Consider the following 20556-nt stretch of genomic DNA (forward strand, 5'->3'; position numbering starts at 1 on the left):
GTAAAGCCTGTTACATGTGTATAGAGATTGGATTTAAGCCAAGTGTTGAACTATTAGAAAATGTATCACTACAGTATACTGTATTGTATTACACTTGTCAGAGCACCGATGCACCAAATCCATTTAATTATACTTCTAAATACAATAAGTCATCTCATAAGTATCCTCATTTGCATAATATGATTGTAAGCTCTTTATAAAAGGCTCAGCGGCTTCATGCGTCTTTTACATGTCTTTTTGTATTGTGCCTGGGCTGCATATTTTTCTGTATTCTAGATCCTCGCACCCCCTTCCCCCATCTTGCTCCCTTTTAAAAGAAAGATAATTATTCATAATGTATTTTTATGTGATGAGATAACAAAATGTGCTACTTAACTTTTTATATACATAATTTAAATGAAAAATGTATATATTCATACAGTGATGAAAGGAGAAATGTCTAGCCTAATGAATAAATGACAGCAAGATAATAATAATTCCTATTGTATTGATGATTTCAGCAAAGCAAGTTATGGAGCTTGCAGGCAGCCAGCAGACCACTTTCATCGACCTCATGGCACAAATGGGTCTGGCAGGCTCACTGAAACCAGAGACAGAATACACTCTCCTGGCACCATTAAACGAAGCTTTCTCTGGTATGTAATATAAAAACAGTATATATGTATTTGTTAGTGAATACTGAATACCCCAATGAGTTTCAATAAATAATCAAAAAAACACCCTTCCCCTCATATATATCTTTTACTTTGTTCAATCACCTTACAATGTAGTTGAGTTGGTCCTTAAAAAATTAGCAGTAAAGCCACACTTTACTCCACAATCAACACAGGGTGCAAAAAGTGAGATTGGGACAAGTCAAGCACTCACCATTTATTTTAAAACATTCGTGCATAGAAATGGATGAAACAGATCTCAAAATTACTATAGAGCAATGAGACACACAGGGGATTTCTGGGGGAGAGAGACACTGTTCTATTCATTACCGGTCTGATGTCCTCCTTTATAAAGAGGACTACTACATAAAATTAGGGATATTAATTAATAATGCTTTTCAGACTTCCACTGCTAACTGGACACACTCCTATTGTCTGTTTTAAAGACATCATTGTTTAATAACAATTGGGTCATTGTTTACTTTAAAAACAAAAAAATGAAGAAATAAAATATATTAAAAAAAGAAAATATGTAACAATAACTGTAGCAGCCCATCCAGCAGCTATGGGATGAGAGGTATGTGGGACATGGCTCAATCAGGGCCACTTACATCCCGACAGGGTTAGGATATCGACACTTGTTGGTCAATATCCAAACCCCCTGGTGCCTAAACCTAACCTCCCCCTCGTCGTGCCCTAAACCTAACCCGCCCCCCTTAGCGCCTAACCCTAATTCTCCACCTAGTGCCTAACCACTAACCCTCCCCCAAACACCAGCATTTACAGTACCTTTGGGATGCCTGCCCCAGGATTCTGACAGGTGTCGGGATTCCGGTACCAGCATTCTAAGCACCAGGATCCCGACTGTCAAGGAATGCTCCTTGGAGTACTTGGGTTAGATCTCAGTGGAGACAAACATTTTTTATAGCACCCACTGACTCCTAATTTCACCTCTGCAAAGAGAGTGCAGTTAAACTTTATTGAAGATTCCCTTCCCTCTGATTACATGTATAAACTGTAGTGCATTCAGCAATGTACTGTGCTACAATATTTTCCATTGAAAGTATCCTCTTTATTTTGCAGATGAAGCAATGGCAATGGACCAACGTCTCCTTAAGCTAATTCTGCAGAATCACATTATCAAGCAAAAATTTGTCCTAAATGGTCTCTATAATGGACAAACATTGGAAACTCTTAGTGGAAAGATTCTCAGAGTATTTGTGTACCGTACTGTAAGTATTTTCCTTTATTATTGCAGCAAATAATATTTCACAGCACAGTGTATAGTGATATAAGAATCAGTGTGTCCTTGCTTGCTATAGCTAGGACAGCATACGTTATTGGCACATGGTAATGAACTCATATATTTAATGGACCAGAGGGAGGTTCTGCGCTCAAGTAACTTCTGTAGTGGTAGTATTGATGTGATGTATTATATACAGTATATATCAACAGGTGACCTGCTCAATTGAATGTTGTATATTCCTATACCTCAACTCACTAATGTCTGTCAGAGATGATGTCTTAAGTGTGTTCTAGTTGAGGTATAGGAATATACAACATTCAAAAGGGCAGGTCACCGGTTGAGATATATATATATATATATATATATATATAAGTTACTTGAGCACAGAACCTCCCACTGGTCGATTATTGTCTCAATAAGGTTGGGTTAACCTTACAGGTACTGCAGCTTAGTAGCTACACCCTCATAATTGGTGAGCGCAGGTACGCCACAACTGAGAACATCATATATTTAATGGTCTATTCATTATTTTTTGTGCTTTTCCCTGATAATTAACAATTTATAATACATTGTGAAGTATTTAGCTAAATACTTCTCTTCATACTGTAGATGCCTGCAGCAACTGAAGAGGGATCTGAAGATCCCACTCCAGCAATACTGTAGCTGATAGGCTACAATGGTGTTAGTTAATAGGCCAAGCATGTCTATATTGTCATTAGGCAAATGGGATGACTGCCACAGGCCTCCATGGTATAATAAGCCCATCATCATGATAGCACAATGATGACTAGCTGCTCAGCTGGCCACATATTCAGCCAAAAATCATAAGTATTAAAATTGGATTTCTACTTTCTTCTCAAAATTATGCAACTTTTCCAATTTAACGTATTTAGAAACACATTGGGACAGGGGGTGTACACTCTACTCTGGACTGGCATTGCACTGGCCACATCCACACATTTCTGGTCACAGCCCCTTGACTTCTCACAATAGAGTTCCTGTATGCACATGGCCTTAGGTCTGGTAGTGCAGAGGCATTGGAGTGATCCACTTGGACACCTCTTCACAACCCGGACCACCTTCCTATAGGAAGTTCTGGGGCTCTGGGAATCAACACCATCTGAAGATGGTGTTTGTTTCTGCAGGCAAACTCCAGATACTGATTGCTTTGGAGTTTGCTGAATACTACAGTAGACGGACCCATCAGGCCGCTAATAATGAATTGGCATGTTACGTAAAACATGTAACATAATCAGATGATGAATAAGCTTCAAAGAAACAAATGTACAGACATAGGGCCTTATTTATCAACAAGTTTTATCATTCAGTGATAAAACTCGTGTATGATAAATGGTGCTCCAGCTAATTAACTCCCAACTGTCATTTTTAAATAGATGAAAGTTGGGAGCTGATTGGCTGGAGCACCATTATCATATGCAACAAGTTTTATCACTCGTTGTGAATGATAAAACTTGTTAATATATAAGGCCCATAATATTGAAGAATTGCTGAGACCATAAAATAAACACCCTGGATCAAAAACTTACATGGTTCACTTATTTTATTTTATTCCTGAATAATATGACTGTGTGCTTGCCAAATAATTGAAGTTTACAAAGGTTGTAGATTACAAAATGTAGTCACAGAATACTTCCTAAGTTCTGACTATGGGTATTCCCTTCAATGTTAGGCTGTCTGCATTGAAAATTCCTGCATGCTTCGTGGAAGCAAAGAAGGAAGGAACGGTGCTATTCACACTTTCAGAGAGCTCATCAAACCAGCTGAAAAGTCATTCTTCGATATTTTGAGCCTTGACAAGCGTTTCAGGTAAACTCGATAATTTTTTGTAAACTACATAACTTTTAGTAAACTACATAACTTTTTGTAAACTCAATAACTTTTTGTAAACTCCATAACTTTTTGATTCTTAAAAACTTGTTTTAACACATAACTATATTATTATGCAAATTTACAATTGAGATATAAACAAGGTAATTTTAACATAATTAATTGTTTAAGAATAGACAGGAATATTATAGTTGGAGCTTTAATTTGGCAGTATGCACTGGGCAGGTGTTCATGAAGTCTTGGCCAAAACCTGTTAAATTACTCTCCTCCGAACATTTATAAATGGAAAATCATTACAAAGTACCTTGCCCTGATCCACCCCAACATGCCTACTTTTCGGTGTTGCCTAATTCGCTTCTGTGTAAGCCCTATCCCTTTCAAGGTACTTGAATAGTGAATGTCTCACCAAAATTGGGACAGTTGGTATGTATGATTCTCATTGTAGCTCAGCACCTCCCCATACATAAAATTATCCCTCTCATTTGTCTTATCTTCAGCCTTGAATCTGTGGGGCGGCAGGATCAAACCCTCTACACAGCCGCCTCTTTCTTACACACCCTCTCCCCCAGGGGTTGAGACACTAGCTAATAATTTTTACCACAGCAGGGATTGTCATGTGTGAAGGGTGGGGATGGGATGCTGTGAAACATGTCATTGCAGCTCTGTCCACTGTGACATAATGACGCAGTTTGGGATCATGATGATATGATGGAAAAAAATGGTGTTATCATGCCTTTGCCTACTTCACTGGATAATTGGGTAGGATACAGAAGGCTTTCTATTGTCCCTGGGGTCCTGGAGAACTCTCCCAAGTTTAGGAGTCTTGTGAAAATTCTTGGAGAGTAGGCTAGTGTGATATTGACCTGCCTAATAATGCTTGAAGGTAGATGTCATATATGCCTGAATTATCAGAAGTGTGATTCATTGTAAAAGAAAGAGATGTTAATAGACTTCAGAAGAGAATAAAGCTTGACGTAGAGTAGTTTGAAAAGTGTTCATCAAAGTAAAACCGAGATTGAACATCAAGATGAAGCTGGTATTACAATAGATGTGGACTGAATATATGAGCTCATGTGCTTGAAATGAAAACATCTAATTTATATCTGCTGATGGAGTGGTTTTTATGAGTTATATTTGCAATGCAGGTTTTTGAACTGTTTAATAAATAACTTATGAGCCATCTGGCAAATAACTTGCGAGCCATTTCCTAAGCTTACTTCATTCTGGTTTGGCACAACTTTATTGAACGTTTTTGGTTTGTGGCTCTACACAGTATTTTAAACATAGTCTGCAGTGCACAACAATGCTCTCATTTATATGGTGTTAGCTAAGTTGGTACTGTGTATAAAACAATAACATTAAGCAGCTATAACTAAAAACATTGTTAGTAAAATATATATAATTATATTTAGGTTACCGTGGCATATCATTATTTTTTATTCAGTTGTAACTGAACTTACATGACATCACATTATTACTACTGTATACTGTAGTTGTTTATGTCTTCTTTAGATTGACATGAACATGTGATTCTATTATTATGTATACTTATCACCCACCATTCTCATGTACTTATGCTGCTAATATAACCAATGCAATACTGTTTCTTTGTTCTGCATGTATAATATATGAATACTTGTGTATTGAAGCCAATATTTCTATTTTTATTAGCATTTTCCTAGACTTGATCCAACATGCTGAACTGAAAGAACTTTTGTCAAAGCCAGGAGCCTGGACTCTCTTTATTCCTACCAATGATGCTTTCAAGGGACTTAGCAGTGAAGAAATTCAAATCCTAAAACGTGAGTTTGCTGTTTGGCCTGTCTCTCTTCACAATAGTAAAGTTTGTAAACTCCTCCATTCTAAATACCATTCACGGACTTGCCCATCAGTTGTCCTGGGTGTAGAGTAAAAGAGGGTGGTATCTGATTGGTTGTAAGTCACCAATGACTTAATGTACCTTCTTGTCCCAATTACTAACAGATGCCTCTATATATCTGACAAGGTTCTGGTATGACTTGTCGATAGTCAGAATGTCTACATGGTCACTAAGTCAACAATCAAAATGTAGACCTATATTAAGGTTGCCATGATTAAAATGTCGACACATTAAGAATGTCGATATTTGACAGGTCAACACCCAAATGTCTAATTTTTTTATGTGATTTTAACCTAACCCCAACCCTTACCCTAAACCTAACCTTAACCATGTTGACCTAAAAGCATGTCTACATATTGATTGTCGACCTAATTACCATGCTGTTATTCTGGCTATCGACATTCAGAACCTGTTGACATTCTGACTGTTGACCTACTGAATGTCAACAAGTCAACCAGATAACATATGATAAACATCTATTATAGGATATAATGTGCTGCAATGCAATGTTTTATTTGTATCCGATTATGTCATACAGACAGGCCCATCAAGAGCCGCTCCGGGCCTGATAAAAAGAGGGGCGTGGTCTAAAAACGGGAGGCATAGCCACTCCCCCTTAGGTTAAAAAAAATAAGTTTTGCGGTGCTGTGTGCTGGCGAGAGGGGCGCAGTGAGCCCCCTCAGCCCAGCACATAACCAGTGTAAGGCGCGATCAGCTGGATCACTCCCCCGACAGGCCTAGGTGACTGCTGTGGCTGCTTCTTAGCAGTCGCGAGCAGTCTCCTAGTGCCGCCCAGCACATGGCAGCATGTGCTGGGCTGCTATGATGTAAGAGAGGTGGGGGAGCATTGTCGGACACGGGCCCCCGCCGGGCCCCTCCAGCAAGCCCGGGCCCGGGTAATTTGTACCCGCTCCCCCCCTCTCGGTGCCCCTGCATACAGATAGCATAAAGCACATTTAGTAACTATGCTTATAGACAACTCTTGTCATAGAAATGACTTGATTCTGAGAAAAAAAATCACCAACTGTTTTAATTACACCAATCATTAACAGCGGTTACAATTTAGAACTCTGTACACTTTATCAGTTTTATTTGACAGACTTTTGCAGACAAAGGTTTCTGGAGCATAAATGCACAGTATACCCATTGTACAGAATGTCCTTCAATGTTTTATAGCAGAAGTTAAGAGCCTAGATCACAGGTTCTCAAACTCGGTCCTCAGGACACCAAACAGCGCATGTTTTCCAGGTATCCTCACAGAACCACAAGTGAAATATTTAGCTCTTCCAGTGGAACTTTTAAAATGTGTCAGTGAGTAATGAATACAAATGTGCACCTGCTGGGTGACCTGGAAAATGTGACCTGTGACCAGGTTCCTACCAGTAACTTTGTGATCATGTATTCTATATTTTAGCAGAAAAAGAGAAAAAACTAACAGATAGTAAAATATTTGTGAAAGTTTACAGGCTACAGTAAGATGTATCAAGAATACCTATATAAAATTAGCCCATAGGCTTCAAATATATATTTTTTCATTTTATAGATAATGTAATTCACTTACAAACAGCCTGTTTTGTCCTTGTTTAGACTCCTCAGTACAGGATAAGTTGTTCTGGCCAGCATGTGAAGCATTATAGAGCATTATAAAGTTAACTCCATTAAAACATTAAGAATTATGGATGTCTATTAGACCAATGGATAAAGAATTGCTAAAAAGTCATGTTAGGTAAATTGCACAGTATTTCCCAGAAGTAATTTTCTGCTGGAGTAAGCATGTATGTTTTAAGCTTCTTACAGAATATGTAATATAATATCACATATCAGATCAACAGAAATAAGCATCACAGTCTACTCATAAGAAAATATGATCTATGTACTAAGCCTCGGAGAGACATAGAGTCAACCAACCAATCAGCTTTTAATTGTCACTTTACAGGCTGTATTCAAAAAATGACAGGAGCTGATTGGTCTGTACTTTATCTCCATCTCTCCAAGGTTTAGTACATAGACCCCTACTGTATGTCAGGCAAAAATTGAAGGAATTAAGAAGATAAAGCAATGTACTGTATATACAATAGTAAAGTTGCACAAAAGCTTATACAAGACAACAAAATAAAGCGGTGTATAGGTGGAAAACCTATATGCTATAAATAATTATTTCATTGTTACATTGTATTGTATATATTATAGAACAAATGAAAATGCTGTGTTTCATGTTTCCATGTTTCATGTGTACTTTTAGGGGACAAGGTTTCACTTAAGAATATCCTTCTCTATCATCTGGCCCAAGGAGTGTTCATTGGTGGTGGATTTGAACCTGGTGTAACAAACGTATTGAGGTCTCTCCAAGGAAGCAATGTTATGATTAAGGCAGTATGTAAACTATGTTTTGTATATATACTTATATACATAGCTCTTCAAGTATGTGACCCTAGGAAACTTGTTTCAGTCTGTTTTTACAGTTTGGAGACTTTCACACAGTCTGTAATAAGTTATACATTACCTTAGGTCCCGTTTACATCCCAGCATAGCCGGCAGCGTGTTCATCCATCATACTGCTTGAAAACTGTCAGAGAAATGATCTGACATTGGGAGCTTTGATCTTTATGACAATGCTGCCCGTTCATGTCTGAACACAAACATTTAACTGGACGAAAATGCATGATGCAGTGAGATGTGAACTGGAAGCTGCAGTTCTCATGGACATCAGTGATTACACAAAATTATTAATACAATTTCTATTGCAGGATGATTATGTAATTTATAATAGCTTATTTATATCTGAGCGTTCAACATGGTGAGAATACTATGATCTTATAACATAAGGTTATCATTCAAATCTCTTGGACTGCTAATAAATTCATACATCACAAAAATATATGCATAGTACTAGTCCAAACGTATTTAGGTGATGACTAAATCCTGTTTTGTTTTCCTACAGATAAATGATTCCATTTCTGTGAATAATGTAGTCACAAAGGAAAAAGATATAATGGCAACCAATGGCGTAATTCATGTTGTAGATAAGCTGCTATTCCCCGCAGGTTAGTATAAGGTATAAGGGTAATTTTTTGAAAAAGTAAATAGTGACACATACTGTACAGTACTCACTAAATTATCATCATTGGGTTATACTTATATCCCACTAATGTTATGTGTAATCATAACTGTCCTCTATTTTGTTTGGATACATATTACACAAACTGTTTTCTGTTTGTGGTTATGCGCTATAGCTGTCAAGATGACTTTTCTCTGACGGATCAGTGTATTGAAAATACAATACAGTTAAACCACTCATTTCCAGTGAGATGTACATCACTGAGGCACCACAGTACAAGATCACTGCAATTCAATAAATGGTTCAGCCATGATGTGCTGCTCTGGAATGACTTATCATGACAAGCAACATAATTCAATTTTGCTCATAAACCCTTAGAGATGTACAGTAAAAATACTGATGTTGACCTACTGTAATAGTAATAATAATGCGGGTGAGATGTATCAAGCATTGCATTTTAAATTAGATACATCCTGTCACTTACTGCATGCATACCAGCATTTATTAACACCGTATGCTCGCAGACCCATTGGCCAGCACATACATGAGCTGAGGAGGACACTCAAGAGTCCCTCTCCGGAAATTATTGGAAAGAAGCCTTCTATTAGGCAACGCCATCTATAGAGTCAGGTGCAAGCTCTGAAAAGTTTTGCTTTCCGGAGCTTGATACATATGGGAAATGTGGTCAAACTTCTGAAACCAGTAGTTTTTTATGAGGTTTGAACGTAATTTAGTTTTAATATATCCTGCCCTATGTGCACAGCCGAACATTGCGGGATGTTCACCGGCACATCACCCGTAATTGAATAACCCTCTTAGTGTCACCGAAGGTATGAATAAAAAATGAGGGATGGTTATCCCTATTCCAGACACAAGCTCATTGTCGAACTACTGTAATTTTGTATTGTTCCACAATTTCCAGTATGATAATAGTATATCCATCCCACACTGAGTGCAGACGTTCCAGAACTATACTGTATATTAGCCCCTAGCCATCATAACTCATACCTGTATGACAATGCAATGTCTGAAGCCAGAACCCCATCCAGTAGATGGCAGGACACTAAAATAGTTCAGTGCTGAGAGCCGGTAGGGAGAATGTTACAGTCCTAGTTCTTTTTTATTCCAGAAAATGATCTGGCCATTAAGTAGTAACTGTAGTTAGATTTAAAAATGAAAATTGAAAACATGCGCTGTTAGATTGGGGACATTACATCCCTACTTAAGTTCTAGCACCCAACATTGGTTCATAATTTATTTTATTGTATTATTATTACACAAATGCTATCTTTAGCCAAATTATTTTTTTTGTGTTTTTATGGCATATGATAAGTTACATGTTATTATAATATTGATGTAGCTCTCATGTAAAAGTATATTTATTATTTTCTTTTCTTTTAGATGCACCTGTTGGTGATGAACAATTGATGGGAATTCTTAATAAGATCATAAAATATTTCACAATAAAGGTACATTATTTTTAAATCTCTCTACTTATATTTGATAAATGAAACGTAAAACAATATATAAGAACGTGATCTGGGATCTGCAAAACTGTAACAGTGTATTTCATAGTGTGGACATGTTGGGGCTCATTTGACTTTATGGAAAACAAATCAGTAGCTAATCCCCCAATGCAACTAAACCTCCCAAAATAAGAATTTTGGAATGGATGGTGACCTCTTCTGTCTTGCCATTATTGATAATTACATAGCTCTATTTACTCAGAAACGTATATAGCTCACAGCTAGCCACTGACTTCAATAAAGAAAAGTAATAATAATAGTAAAGTATAGCGCACAGATTGTTCTTATTTTAGTTTACTTTTTACAATAAATAACCACAGCAAATCATTTTTATTATCCAATGCTCTCAATGCATACAATACTACCCAATTAAATTTTTTTATCATGTCTGTCCCCACTCACATACTATAGAGATTATAAATAAAAATATGTTTTTAGGTTTTTGTAGTATCATTAGATCTTGGCTAAGTCTGCTGCTTGTATGATTTGACTGTCATGCAGAGAGGTGAGAGTGTTTAATCAGTGGTAAGATTTTTCTAACACTTGTGCAAGTCATTTACTCAAAGTGGACCTATCACCTACACACAAGCAAAGCAGGTATTTTGTGGGATCTGCCCAGGGCTATTTTTCTGGAAAAATAGGTTCAGGAACTGTGGGCGGAGCTACTGGGGGTAGAGCTATAGAAAAACAATTTTATATATATATATATATATATATATATATAGTATTTAGAGAAGGAGGCATGCAAAATGGAACAAAATAAAACTTATCTTATGGAAAATTAATTTTGGCCCAGGACAATACGTCATAGTTAATAATAGGTTCAGGAACTGAGTGCTTGTTCTTTCTGAAAAATAGCACTGGATGTACCTATCTTTAGACTGTCAAATCACTAGGAACTAGTGATATCCCAGAAGCGTGAGGTACCTACTTTTGAAGAAATGCATAGCATTCATGGGGCTGATGCTGAGTTACAATAAAGTCCATTTTGCAAACAGATCTTGCGGTTTCTAGCACTGCACATTCTCCAATAATGAGTATATGCATCTACAGAACATTCCAAGTTGTACGCTTCTCAATCGCACCTACACTTGTGGTGGAATGGACATAACTGGGTGATGAAAGGCTGTTTACACCTAGGCTCAGTTTATTGATGACATTCAGAGGGGGTGTAGACAAAATTGTGGCCAATGATGAGTTAAGCTGGATCTCCTACACCATGGATAGAGCTGGTGCAAGTGCTTCAACTTTGAATCAGCCCATATAGGGCTGTAACTAGGGGTGTGCGAGCAGTGCAGTTGTGCAGGGCTCTGGGGGCGGCACCCTGCAGCCAGTAGCATTGCAGCCTGTGGATCTGCCCAAAGCGTCCTCAGTATGCTCGGGACAGTGCTCTAATTCCTTGGGCTGGTGGCCCAGCCCCCTAGGCTTGACATTATGACATCACAGGTTTAGCAGGCAGGGCCAGCACAGGATGGCATACTAATTTTTATTACCAGTTATTTATATAGCGCACACATATTCTGCAGCACTTTACAGAGAATATTTGACCATTCACATCAGTCCCTGCCCCAGTGGAGCTTACAATCTATGTTCCCTATCACATGTACACGCACTTACACACTAGGGTTAATATATGTTGGGAGCCAATTAACCTACCAGTATAATTTTGGAGTGTGGGAGGAAACCGGAGTACCTGAAGGGAACCCATGCAAGCACAGGGAGAATATACAAACTCCACACAGGTAGGGCCGTGGTGGGAATTGAACCCATGACCTCAGTGCTGTGAGGGGGTAATGCTAACCATTACACCATCTATGCATAGAGCCTTGTTCTAGCCTTGGGCCTGTATGTGTGTAGATGACATGTCCATTTTAAATAAATTTTGTATGTGTTAAATTAGTATTGTATAGTAGTTTTATAATTCTTCATCAACTACATGACTTTCTGTGTAATGTTTACTTTAGTTTGTCCGTGGCAGCACGTTTAAGGAAATCCCTCTCGAGAAATACTGTAAGTAATGGCTCTTTATTTCATGAGCAAATAAAGGTTATCTCCTGATACAGTTAAAATGTTGTTTTGAACAGAAGATTTAATGATCTGCAATTAGGGAATGTGATGCTTGTGATAACTCATCCCTTTCTTCAAGAACTGTCCACATTGATTTAAATGATTATTCTTTTGGCAACTACATTGCATGGTTTGGCTCCCATCATTTCTTGCAGATTGGTAAACTAGACCACAAGTGAAAAAAATGAATCCTGATTGGTTTTGTCATGGCTCCATACTGATGTGGCTTGCTACAAAGTGTTTTCTCTTACTTGTTCCCTTACTATAGCGTTATTAAAGCATACTTAAAAAAATATATATTTTAATTTACTGACTACTTGCAATGAGAGGATCATCATGCTCATTTTACCATTGCAAACGAAAAGTTATGAGTGAAGTGTTCTAGTAAATTTCAAGGTGCTATTGAATTGTTTTGTGAAAGTCAGGCTGAAGAAATATAGGAATTTTGAAATAACTTCCTTTGAGCAGTGATTTTTATACATGCAATCTATTAAAAAATAAATAAAAAAAATTAAGCAAAAAATTTTTTTAAATCGCCCCATCAAGTTTTGCCTATCATCACTATCTTCAATCTGGAAGGCAAAATAACCTTACCTGTTGCAAAACAGGCACATGCTAGATCAGCCAAACATTTTGAAGACTGACAAGTGAAGCCGTATATATATATATATATATATATATATATATATATTTAATTATACCCTATGTGCAGGCATTCTTTAGGTATTATTGGCAAATGAAAATCAGCAGCAAAAACAAACAAATAACATTCAAAGTGTAAAAGATAATTCAATGCAGAGTACACATATAGATATTCATCTATATAAAACAATAGTCACATTGGTTGAAACTCCGGGTCAAATGTAATAGGGTGAGAGTTTAGAAAATGTGAGAGTTTAGCAGTAAACTTTCACACTTTTTAAACTCGTCCAATGTAATAGAGTTCGAGAACAAAGCAACAGAGCAAACTCACATGTTTTTAGACTCAAACTCTCACGATTTAAACTTTCATCCAGATGTTTTCCCATTTTAAAGATAAAGCTCGCCAAATATGAGTTTACTGCTTCACTCTCACATTTTCTAAATTCTCACCCTATTACATTTGGCCTTCAAAATCTAGTTACTGTTGAAGATTGCAGATTTTAAATCTTGTTGGACTGATATATTCACACTATTGGTCTGGTCTTTCAGAAAGCCCAACATGACCGCAGCTATAGTATACATAAGCAGGTCATCTGGTATATTAAATAGCCAGTTTGGGTCTGTTTGTACAAATCTCTTTTCATGAAATTAATTTTCATAATTTTCCTACTCTTTGTCCTTTTCTGCTGTCCTTTTGTTTGTCCCTCACACGAATTTATATTCCAGAGTGTGTGATTAAAAGTGCACTAGTTGTGTAGAGTAAGTGTCATTGGCCAAAGTTACTACTATTCATTTCCACCCCCATTACATGGGCATCTTTCAACTGGTTTGACATGTTTGACATTGATCATAATAGCAGGACATTACACATACATAAGTTACCCTAGTTTAGAAAAATGTTATAGAAAATAACTTAACCTTAACCAGTTTGGCTTAATGCTCAAAGCTCCAATATGGCCACCTCTACAATCATGCCGTACAGCCTATCACCTTTTGTGTACAGTTTGGTCCTTCACATGTGTGATTGAAGATGTCATAGACAAAACAACCAGCTTGCATAGATTTTTGCCAGCAATAAAACGTACTATTAAAACATTAAAGGTGCGTACACACTGGGCGACTAAAGTGGACGATTGAACGATAACGACTTCGTTATCGTTCAGTCGTCCATTTTATCGTCCATTTTTAACATCAAAATGATGAACGATAACGACAACGCGCATTCCCGCAGGTCGTTCGTCATTATCTTTCATTGAGTAAACATGCAGGCCAACCTGACGATGTCGTCAGGTTGCTGCATGTTGGGGAATGGGGGAGAGAGCCCGGTGCTGAACGATATCGTTAATGATATCGTTCAGTGGGTGTGCTCAATGTCATGAACGACATTGAGCACACCCTGCCGGGGACACACTAGACGATATCGCTCAGGGAGCATATCGTCTAGTGTGTACGCTCCATAAAGCACTTTTGTAGGTGTTTATTTAATATAATTTGGGTGTTTACATAACCACTAGACATGACATTATTACATATTGATTATTTGATAAGTTATAATAACATAACATTAAAGGGATTTTTTTTTCTCCTTTCAGTTACAAAAGTTACAACCACAATTATCAAAGGTATGTGACATAATGTGCTTTTACTTACAATGCAATATTATGGTTACCTAGAGATACTGTTGCTTAGTTAAGCATAGTTAAGTGCTCCTACACAGTAACGCGTTTCATGTTTCAACAAACATCCAGATGCCTTTTTGATGTGTCAAGCAAGACTATTCAGTTGTACAAATATATAAATTGTGCATTGATCATGATATTTAAAACACAACAGGGCTTTTGAAAAATAAACATCACCCTGCACATTCATACACATGGTAGTATACAAGGGAAGGTCTTTGTAGTGGCATCATAAAGTCGCAGACGCACTACTGCCAAAATACGGACACATGGACATTGCTGGTTTGTTGAAGCCCTGGAGGCTTTAGTGTGTTTGAAATTAAAGAACTCAAAAATGGCAGAAGGTCTTTTAAGGTAATTTTTAAGCAGCTTAAAAAATATAATTAATCAAGAAGTATACTATGTTAAATATATTTAGAAGTTTTATTGATATATTTTGCATTTATACACTGATTAACAAGTTACATATTTCAGTTTTATCTTATGCAAAAACACATTTACTATAGCAGGCACCTTTTCCAATGACAAGTTTCCTAGAATCAGTTATATATCATTTAGATAACAAAAACAATATAATGAAGTCTTTTTCTACTACCTGCAAACTTTAAGGGGTTAAGGATCAGTACAAATTAGATTCAGAAAGTTATGAAATGTTTCTGCTTATGTGGCTGTATAATTAACTAGTGTAAAATAAAGAATATTTAATTTGATATCATTGTATACAAATGTTACTGTTGTTTTCGCATAAAGCGTCTTGAGTCCTATTGGATAAAGAGCACTATATAAATAATATAATAATAATAATAATAATAATAATAATAATAATAAATGTATGTATGCTAGATGGACATCAACCCCTCACTCTCACATTACTGATACTTTCTATTATAGTTGTTCAGATCATATTTACAAGTACCACAAAGGTATTTTTGAAATATTGCAGTTATTAAGTTACAATTGCCAGGTGACAAATTACTCAATGAGTCCAAAAATACAGAAGGAGCAAATCTTATTTTTTTGTGTTTTTTTTTCACTACAGTAAATCATTTTATAATATTTTATTCCTATCTGTTATTTTCATTTTAATTGATTTCTAATCTATAACAGAGCCAGTTACAACAATCACTAAAGTAGTTGCTGGTGGATCTGGGACCATTCGCAAAGTTATTCAAGGTACAGTATGCAGCAAATTGGTATATGTACTGTATATGTTATTTTTATACTATTTTCAAATTAAATATATACTAAATTATTATAAAACTTTCAAACATTCTGGAAAAAAAGTTACAAATCACTCTAAATTACACATGTCCGTGCAAAAATGTTTCTATAAATGTTTACAATATTAAAAAAAAAAAATGTTTTAATTTGCTCTCATGGAAACAACACTAAAATTTCACTGTCTAGAACAATAAAATGTGTCAGTCATTATGTAAATTTTTGAATATTGAAGATCAAGGGCCTGATTCAGAGTCACATGCAATGCTGATGTTCACGGAGTTGAGCGTTTTTTTTTTTTTCTAGAAGTCCCTAAAATCTCCTGCAGAATACATGTAGTGTTACACAGTGTGTACGCACAAAGGTGCAGTTGCGACTGAAAAGCACCATATCAAAAATGTCTTGAAAAAGTGCTGGGCTTTCCTGTGAGGTGGCTATAAAGGTGCACAAAAATGGTCCATCATATGGATGTGTTATGGGAGTGTTGCGGCCGCGTCACTAAAGTATTTGTGTACACAGATGCTTCTTCGCTCACTCAGATGGATAATCTGTACCCGCCATAGGGCTGGTGCACGTTTCGAATTTGTCTAAAGACGCACCAGGTCTTAAGGCATCGGACGGCTATTTTTGACTCAGAATCAGCCCCTAAATGTTAAATGGGATATCCACCTTTTTCCAGATCTGACCCCAACAGAACAGTGATGGTTCCTTTTTTGGAAATTACCATTAATGAGATTCTACTGTTGCACTATACATTGACTGCAGATAGTCCAGCTTGTTTTGGAGATAGTCCAGCTTGGTTTGGAGATGATAAGAAGTGTAGGAAAGCACTAGGACTAGGTAACCACGTTGACTACTCCAGTCAGATAATGCTCTTCAGTTTACAGTGTTCCTAAAGGCCACATACAAAACAACTGCAGTAACATCTGTATGTAGCTCAAAAGAGAAAAATGCAAAGCATTAAAAAATAAATATAGTGTCATTCTCTACATTTCCTATAGTACAAATTATGCGTGTGAGCTGTTCTCACAAGTTTTCATAAGCAAGGTTCACTACCTAAATGTTTGGCTTAGATTAGAGCTTGGACAAATGTTAAAATATGAGGTTGCTTCATAAACAAAACATGAATGTAGGGGGTACAGTATGTTCATTTTTCAAAATCTGACATTGAGGATCTTATATGATCACATTGAAAGAGGAGACAACCCTGTTTGCAAGAGGGCAATTTTCGCTTCCTAGTCCTCAGAAGACAGAAGCTCTTTAGGTCTTCTCCCATTTTAGCTCAACCACTAGGAAGCCTGATGTAGAGCCCCCTGTGCTACTTGGCCCAGAGCAAGTGCTCATGTTGCCCCTTTCTTAAAACAACCCTGGCTGAATTTCAAACTAAGGAAGGGGACTCCAAGGGAAGGACCCTCACTGATTTGCTATGTCTTGGAAAAGAGGATGTGTGTCTAACCTCAATCCTTTGTGGATATCCCCATTTAAACTTGAAATATCAACTAATTATAATGACAGGCTTTATATGTATTACTTTACAAAAGAATCAGATATGACTTTCGAACAAGATGCTACTTTGGATACAGAATCAGGTATTCCCTAAATTCGTCAACTGTCTTGGTTTGAGAAACACTGCTTGTTGGCCAGGCATCCACAGAGCACGACACTGAATGTTTTCTTAGCTGTCACTTTTTCTGTACCCTGTTGATCCGATCAGAATTCAGTGACAAGTTTACTTTTCCTTTAAAACTTGACTGTAAGACTCTGCATGTACAGTTGAACAAACTCATCCACATTGCTTCACAGAAAAACTTTTTGCACCACTCACTGTCATTAAAATCACAAAATCTTTCAGAACTCTAAGAGAATTCTCACGCTATTTTATGAATATCCTTCAGTCTGTATTGTTGAATCTTTACATTTTCTACATCACATGCTGTCTGTTATGCCCACATGTATTCACTGCCCAAGACTGGTGTCACACCCATGTTATAGAAACTGCATATTTCTGCTGCTTAGACAAATGTATTTCCGAGCATTGTCTTTACATGCTGCTTTGATGGATCTTTACAGCTTGTGAATGATAGGCTGTAGAGTTTTACATTAATTACAGTGAAATCAGATTTCAGCAGCGATTTTATCTGCCAGCTGCAAATTCTAGATGCAGGGCCACTGGGAGGTCAGTCAGGCTTGACCCTGGGAGGGGGGAGTGACTAAGGGGTCTATTTACTAAGCATTGGATGGAGATAAAGTACACAGATAAATTACCAACCAACCAGCTCCTGTCATTTTTCAAACATGTGACATGGCAGTTAGTAGCTGATTGGTTGGCACTTTACCTCCATTCACTTTGTCTCCATCCAAAGCTTAGTATATAGACCCCCTAAGCATGTGGCCAGGAGTACTCACCCCACTTTCTCAGTTCCCATTATTTCAGTATATGTAGCATTTGTTTTAGCATTATACACTCTGGCAACAGCTAGTTTGCCAGCAAGGAACAGCTTTCTTGAGAGGCAGTTTGAGGGGAGTAGGAGGGAATGTACCGTCTTTATGCGGGGCCCCCCTCTATTGCCGGAACATGTGATGAGGAGACTCTAGTGCAGATCTCCAAGAAAATGTCTTCCATAGGCTTTATTGAGTGATAAGCAGCACATAAAGTATTACTTTATTGACACATACTGTAAAAAGATGATTTCTAAACACACGTGTAACACCAGTCTAATTATAACTTTTTTCACATGCTTTCACTTGGTATGCTGTTTGCTCACGGAATCACCATGTACACAATAACACTAACCTTTTCTTTAAAGATATATACACTGATGTGCACTGAGAATAAAGTTGCCCGAATGTGTCTTATGCGTTGTTAATGTGTATATTATTATTATTTATTACCAGCTATTTAGAAAGCTATTACCAGCTATTTATATAGCGCACACATATTCTGCAGTGATTTACAGAGAATATTTGTCTTGTCACATCAGTGCCGGCTATGGATTATTGATAGGCATCTAAATACTGACACCTATCATAATCCTGATGCCAGACTCTAGAATGACGTCACAAGGTAAGTACGGTCCACGCATCCTCATAGCTGCGGGGGGAGGGTCAGGTGTAGGGCACCCAAAGGAGATTTAGGGTTAGATACCCCCCCTGGAGGGTTAGGGTTAGGCTAGGGGAAGGAGGGGGTTAGGGATAGTCACCCCGGGGGAAGGTTAGGGTTAAGCCCCCGCTGAGAGGGTTAGGTTTAGGGTGCAGGGAGGGGGGGTTAGGTTTAGGCACCCCAGGGGGTAGGTTAGGGTTAGGCACCCCTAAAGGAAGGTTAGGGTTTGCGGGGAGAGGGGAGGGTTAGGTAGTTTACTCACCTCCGTCGGGATCTCCGCTGTTCAGCCTGCTGGCATCGGGATTTCGACCACCAGCGGTGATTCATTCTGATCCCGTTATATGTATATGTTCTGCATATTGTATACCTGCATAGTAAAATACACACTTAATGATCCCGGCTAGTTCGGACTGAAGAAGTAACCTCATTTGTGATTGAGAATACTTCTGCAGCAACAACTTTAAGCACAGCTTAAACTCATCCATCAACTGTACTAGATTTATTAGTTTGCTATGCATCAGTAGTGTAGTGTGTGTGTATGTGTGTGTTTTGTGTATGCCTATTACTGCATTTGCACTATGATTGTGCATATCTTTGCTTACAACTAATCTGAAACCAATGTATTGTTTAAAATTATTTGCAAATTTTTCCTACTATACTGTGCACCTTTGGTAATTTTTTCTGCAATTTTCTTTTTTTTTTTTTCTATTCTTTCTTTTAAATTTTGGTTTGTCAATTTGAAGGACAACCTGAAGTCAGAGTGATTCCAGGAGCAGAGACCAAAGTGACTAGAATAATCCAAGGAGGTAATATGATGATTATCATACAGCAAGTGCATACTACATACAGTACAATATACATCATTTATTTTTATTTTTTATTTTTTTGGGGGGGAGGGGGGTTGTAAGTCACTTAGTGGTAACTTTTAACTTAAAAATTACAAGTGAAAGTAAGATTGGGCACATTAATTGTTTAAGCATGCAGTTTATTAACAATGTTTTCCGCTTTTGTCATTTTTCCAGAACCCACCATAACCAAAGTCACAAGAGTCATAGAAGGCCACCCAGAATTTAGCCTGGTCAAGGAAGGAGAGACTAAAATAACCAGAGTCATTCAAGGAGGTAATTAATTTTGTATTTTCCCAAAATATTTTTAATGTTCCCTTGCTGCTATGTAATGGTGCAAATTTTGGCAAAGATGTATCAAGCCTTGGAGAGAAATAAAGTGGAGAAGAGGCCCATAGCAGCCAAACAGCTTCTGTTATTTATGTAGGGCAGTGTTTGAAATGGAGTACAGTATGCTCTACTATAGAGGTAGGTTATCATGGAGTGTTTAAAGATTTGAATGCAGAGTGAGAGTCTGGTCAGGTGTGGTAGGGAATCAAATTAACTGGACGAAGCACGGGATAAGCATTGTAGGTGGGAGTGATAAATGGTTACCTGGGATGAAGTGTGGAGCAGGTCAAAACACTTGCCTGCTATATCATTACTGTATATATGCTTTGGACTGCATTTGCATTTGGACTGCAATAGCATTTGCCATTATTATTATTATTATTATTATTATTATTATCCTTTATTTATATGGCGCCACAAGTCTTCCGCAGCACCTTACATAGTACATAGAACTAATAGGTGAAA

General features: G+C 37.4%; 1 protein-coding gene across 7 annotated transcripts in view; it reads left to right on the plus strand.

Annotated features, from left to right (window-relative positions):
- POSTN (periostin) overlaps positions 1-20556 on the plus strand; it is a 63095-nt gene that overhangs the window by 27239 nt on the left and 15300 nt on the right. For 6 of the 7 annotated variants that reach the window (XM_088460194.1, XM_088460196.1, XM_088460197.1 and 3 more), the window contains exons 9-21: positions 501-635; positions 1737-1885; positions 3590-3726; positions 5419-5549; positions 7869-7999; positions 8568-8670; positions 10086-10153; positions 12175-12220; positions 14512-14541; positions 15706-15771; positions 17358-17405; positions 19660-19722; positions 19939-20037. In XM_088460194.1, the coding sequence (XP_088316320.1) occupies positions 501-635; positions 1737-1885; positions 3590-3726; positions 5419-5549; positions 7869-7999; positions 8568-8670; positions 10086-10153; positions 12175-12220; positions 14512-14541; positions 15706-15771; positions 17358-17405; positions 19660-19722; positions 19939-20037 (1206 nt within the window). The remainder of the gene's footprint in view (positions 1-500; positions 636-1736; positions 1886-3589; positions 3727-5418; positions 5550-7868; positions 8000-8567; positions 8671-10085; positions 10154-12174; positions 12221-14511; positions 14542-15705; positions 15772-17357; positions 17406-19659; positions 19723-19938; positions 20038-20556) is intronic. The other variant, XM_088460195.1, reaches the window with a different exon arrangement.

Source organism: Taudactylus pleione, unplaced genomic scaffold (assembly GCF_031769625.1).
Source record: "Taudactylus pleione unplaced genomic scaffold, aTauple2 ptg000043l, whole genome shotgun sequence".
Classification (NCBI taxonomy): domain Eukaryota; kingdom Metazoa; phylum Chordata; class Amphibia; order Anura; family Myobatrachidae; genus Taudactylus; species Taudactylus pleione.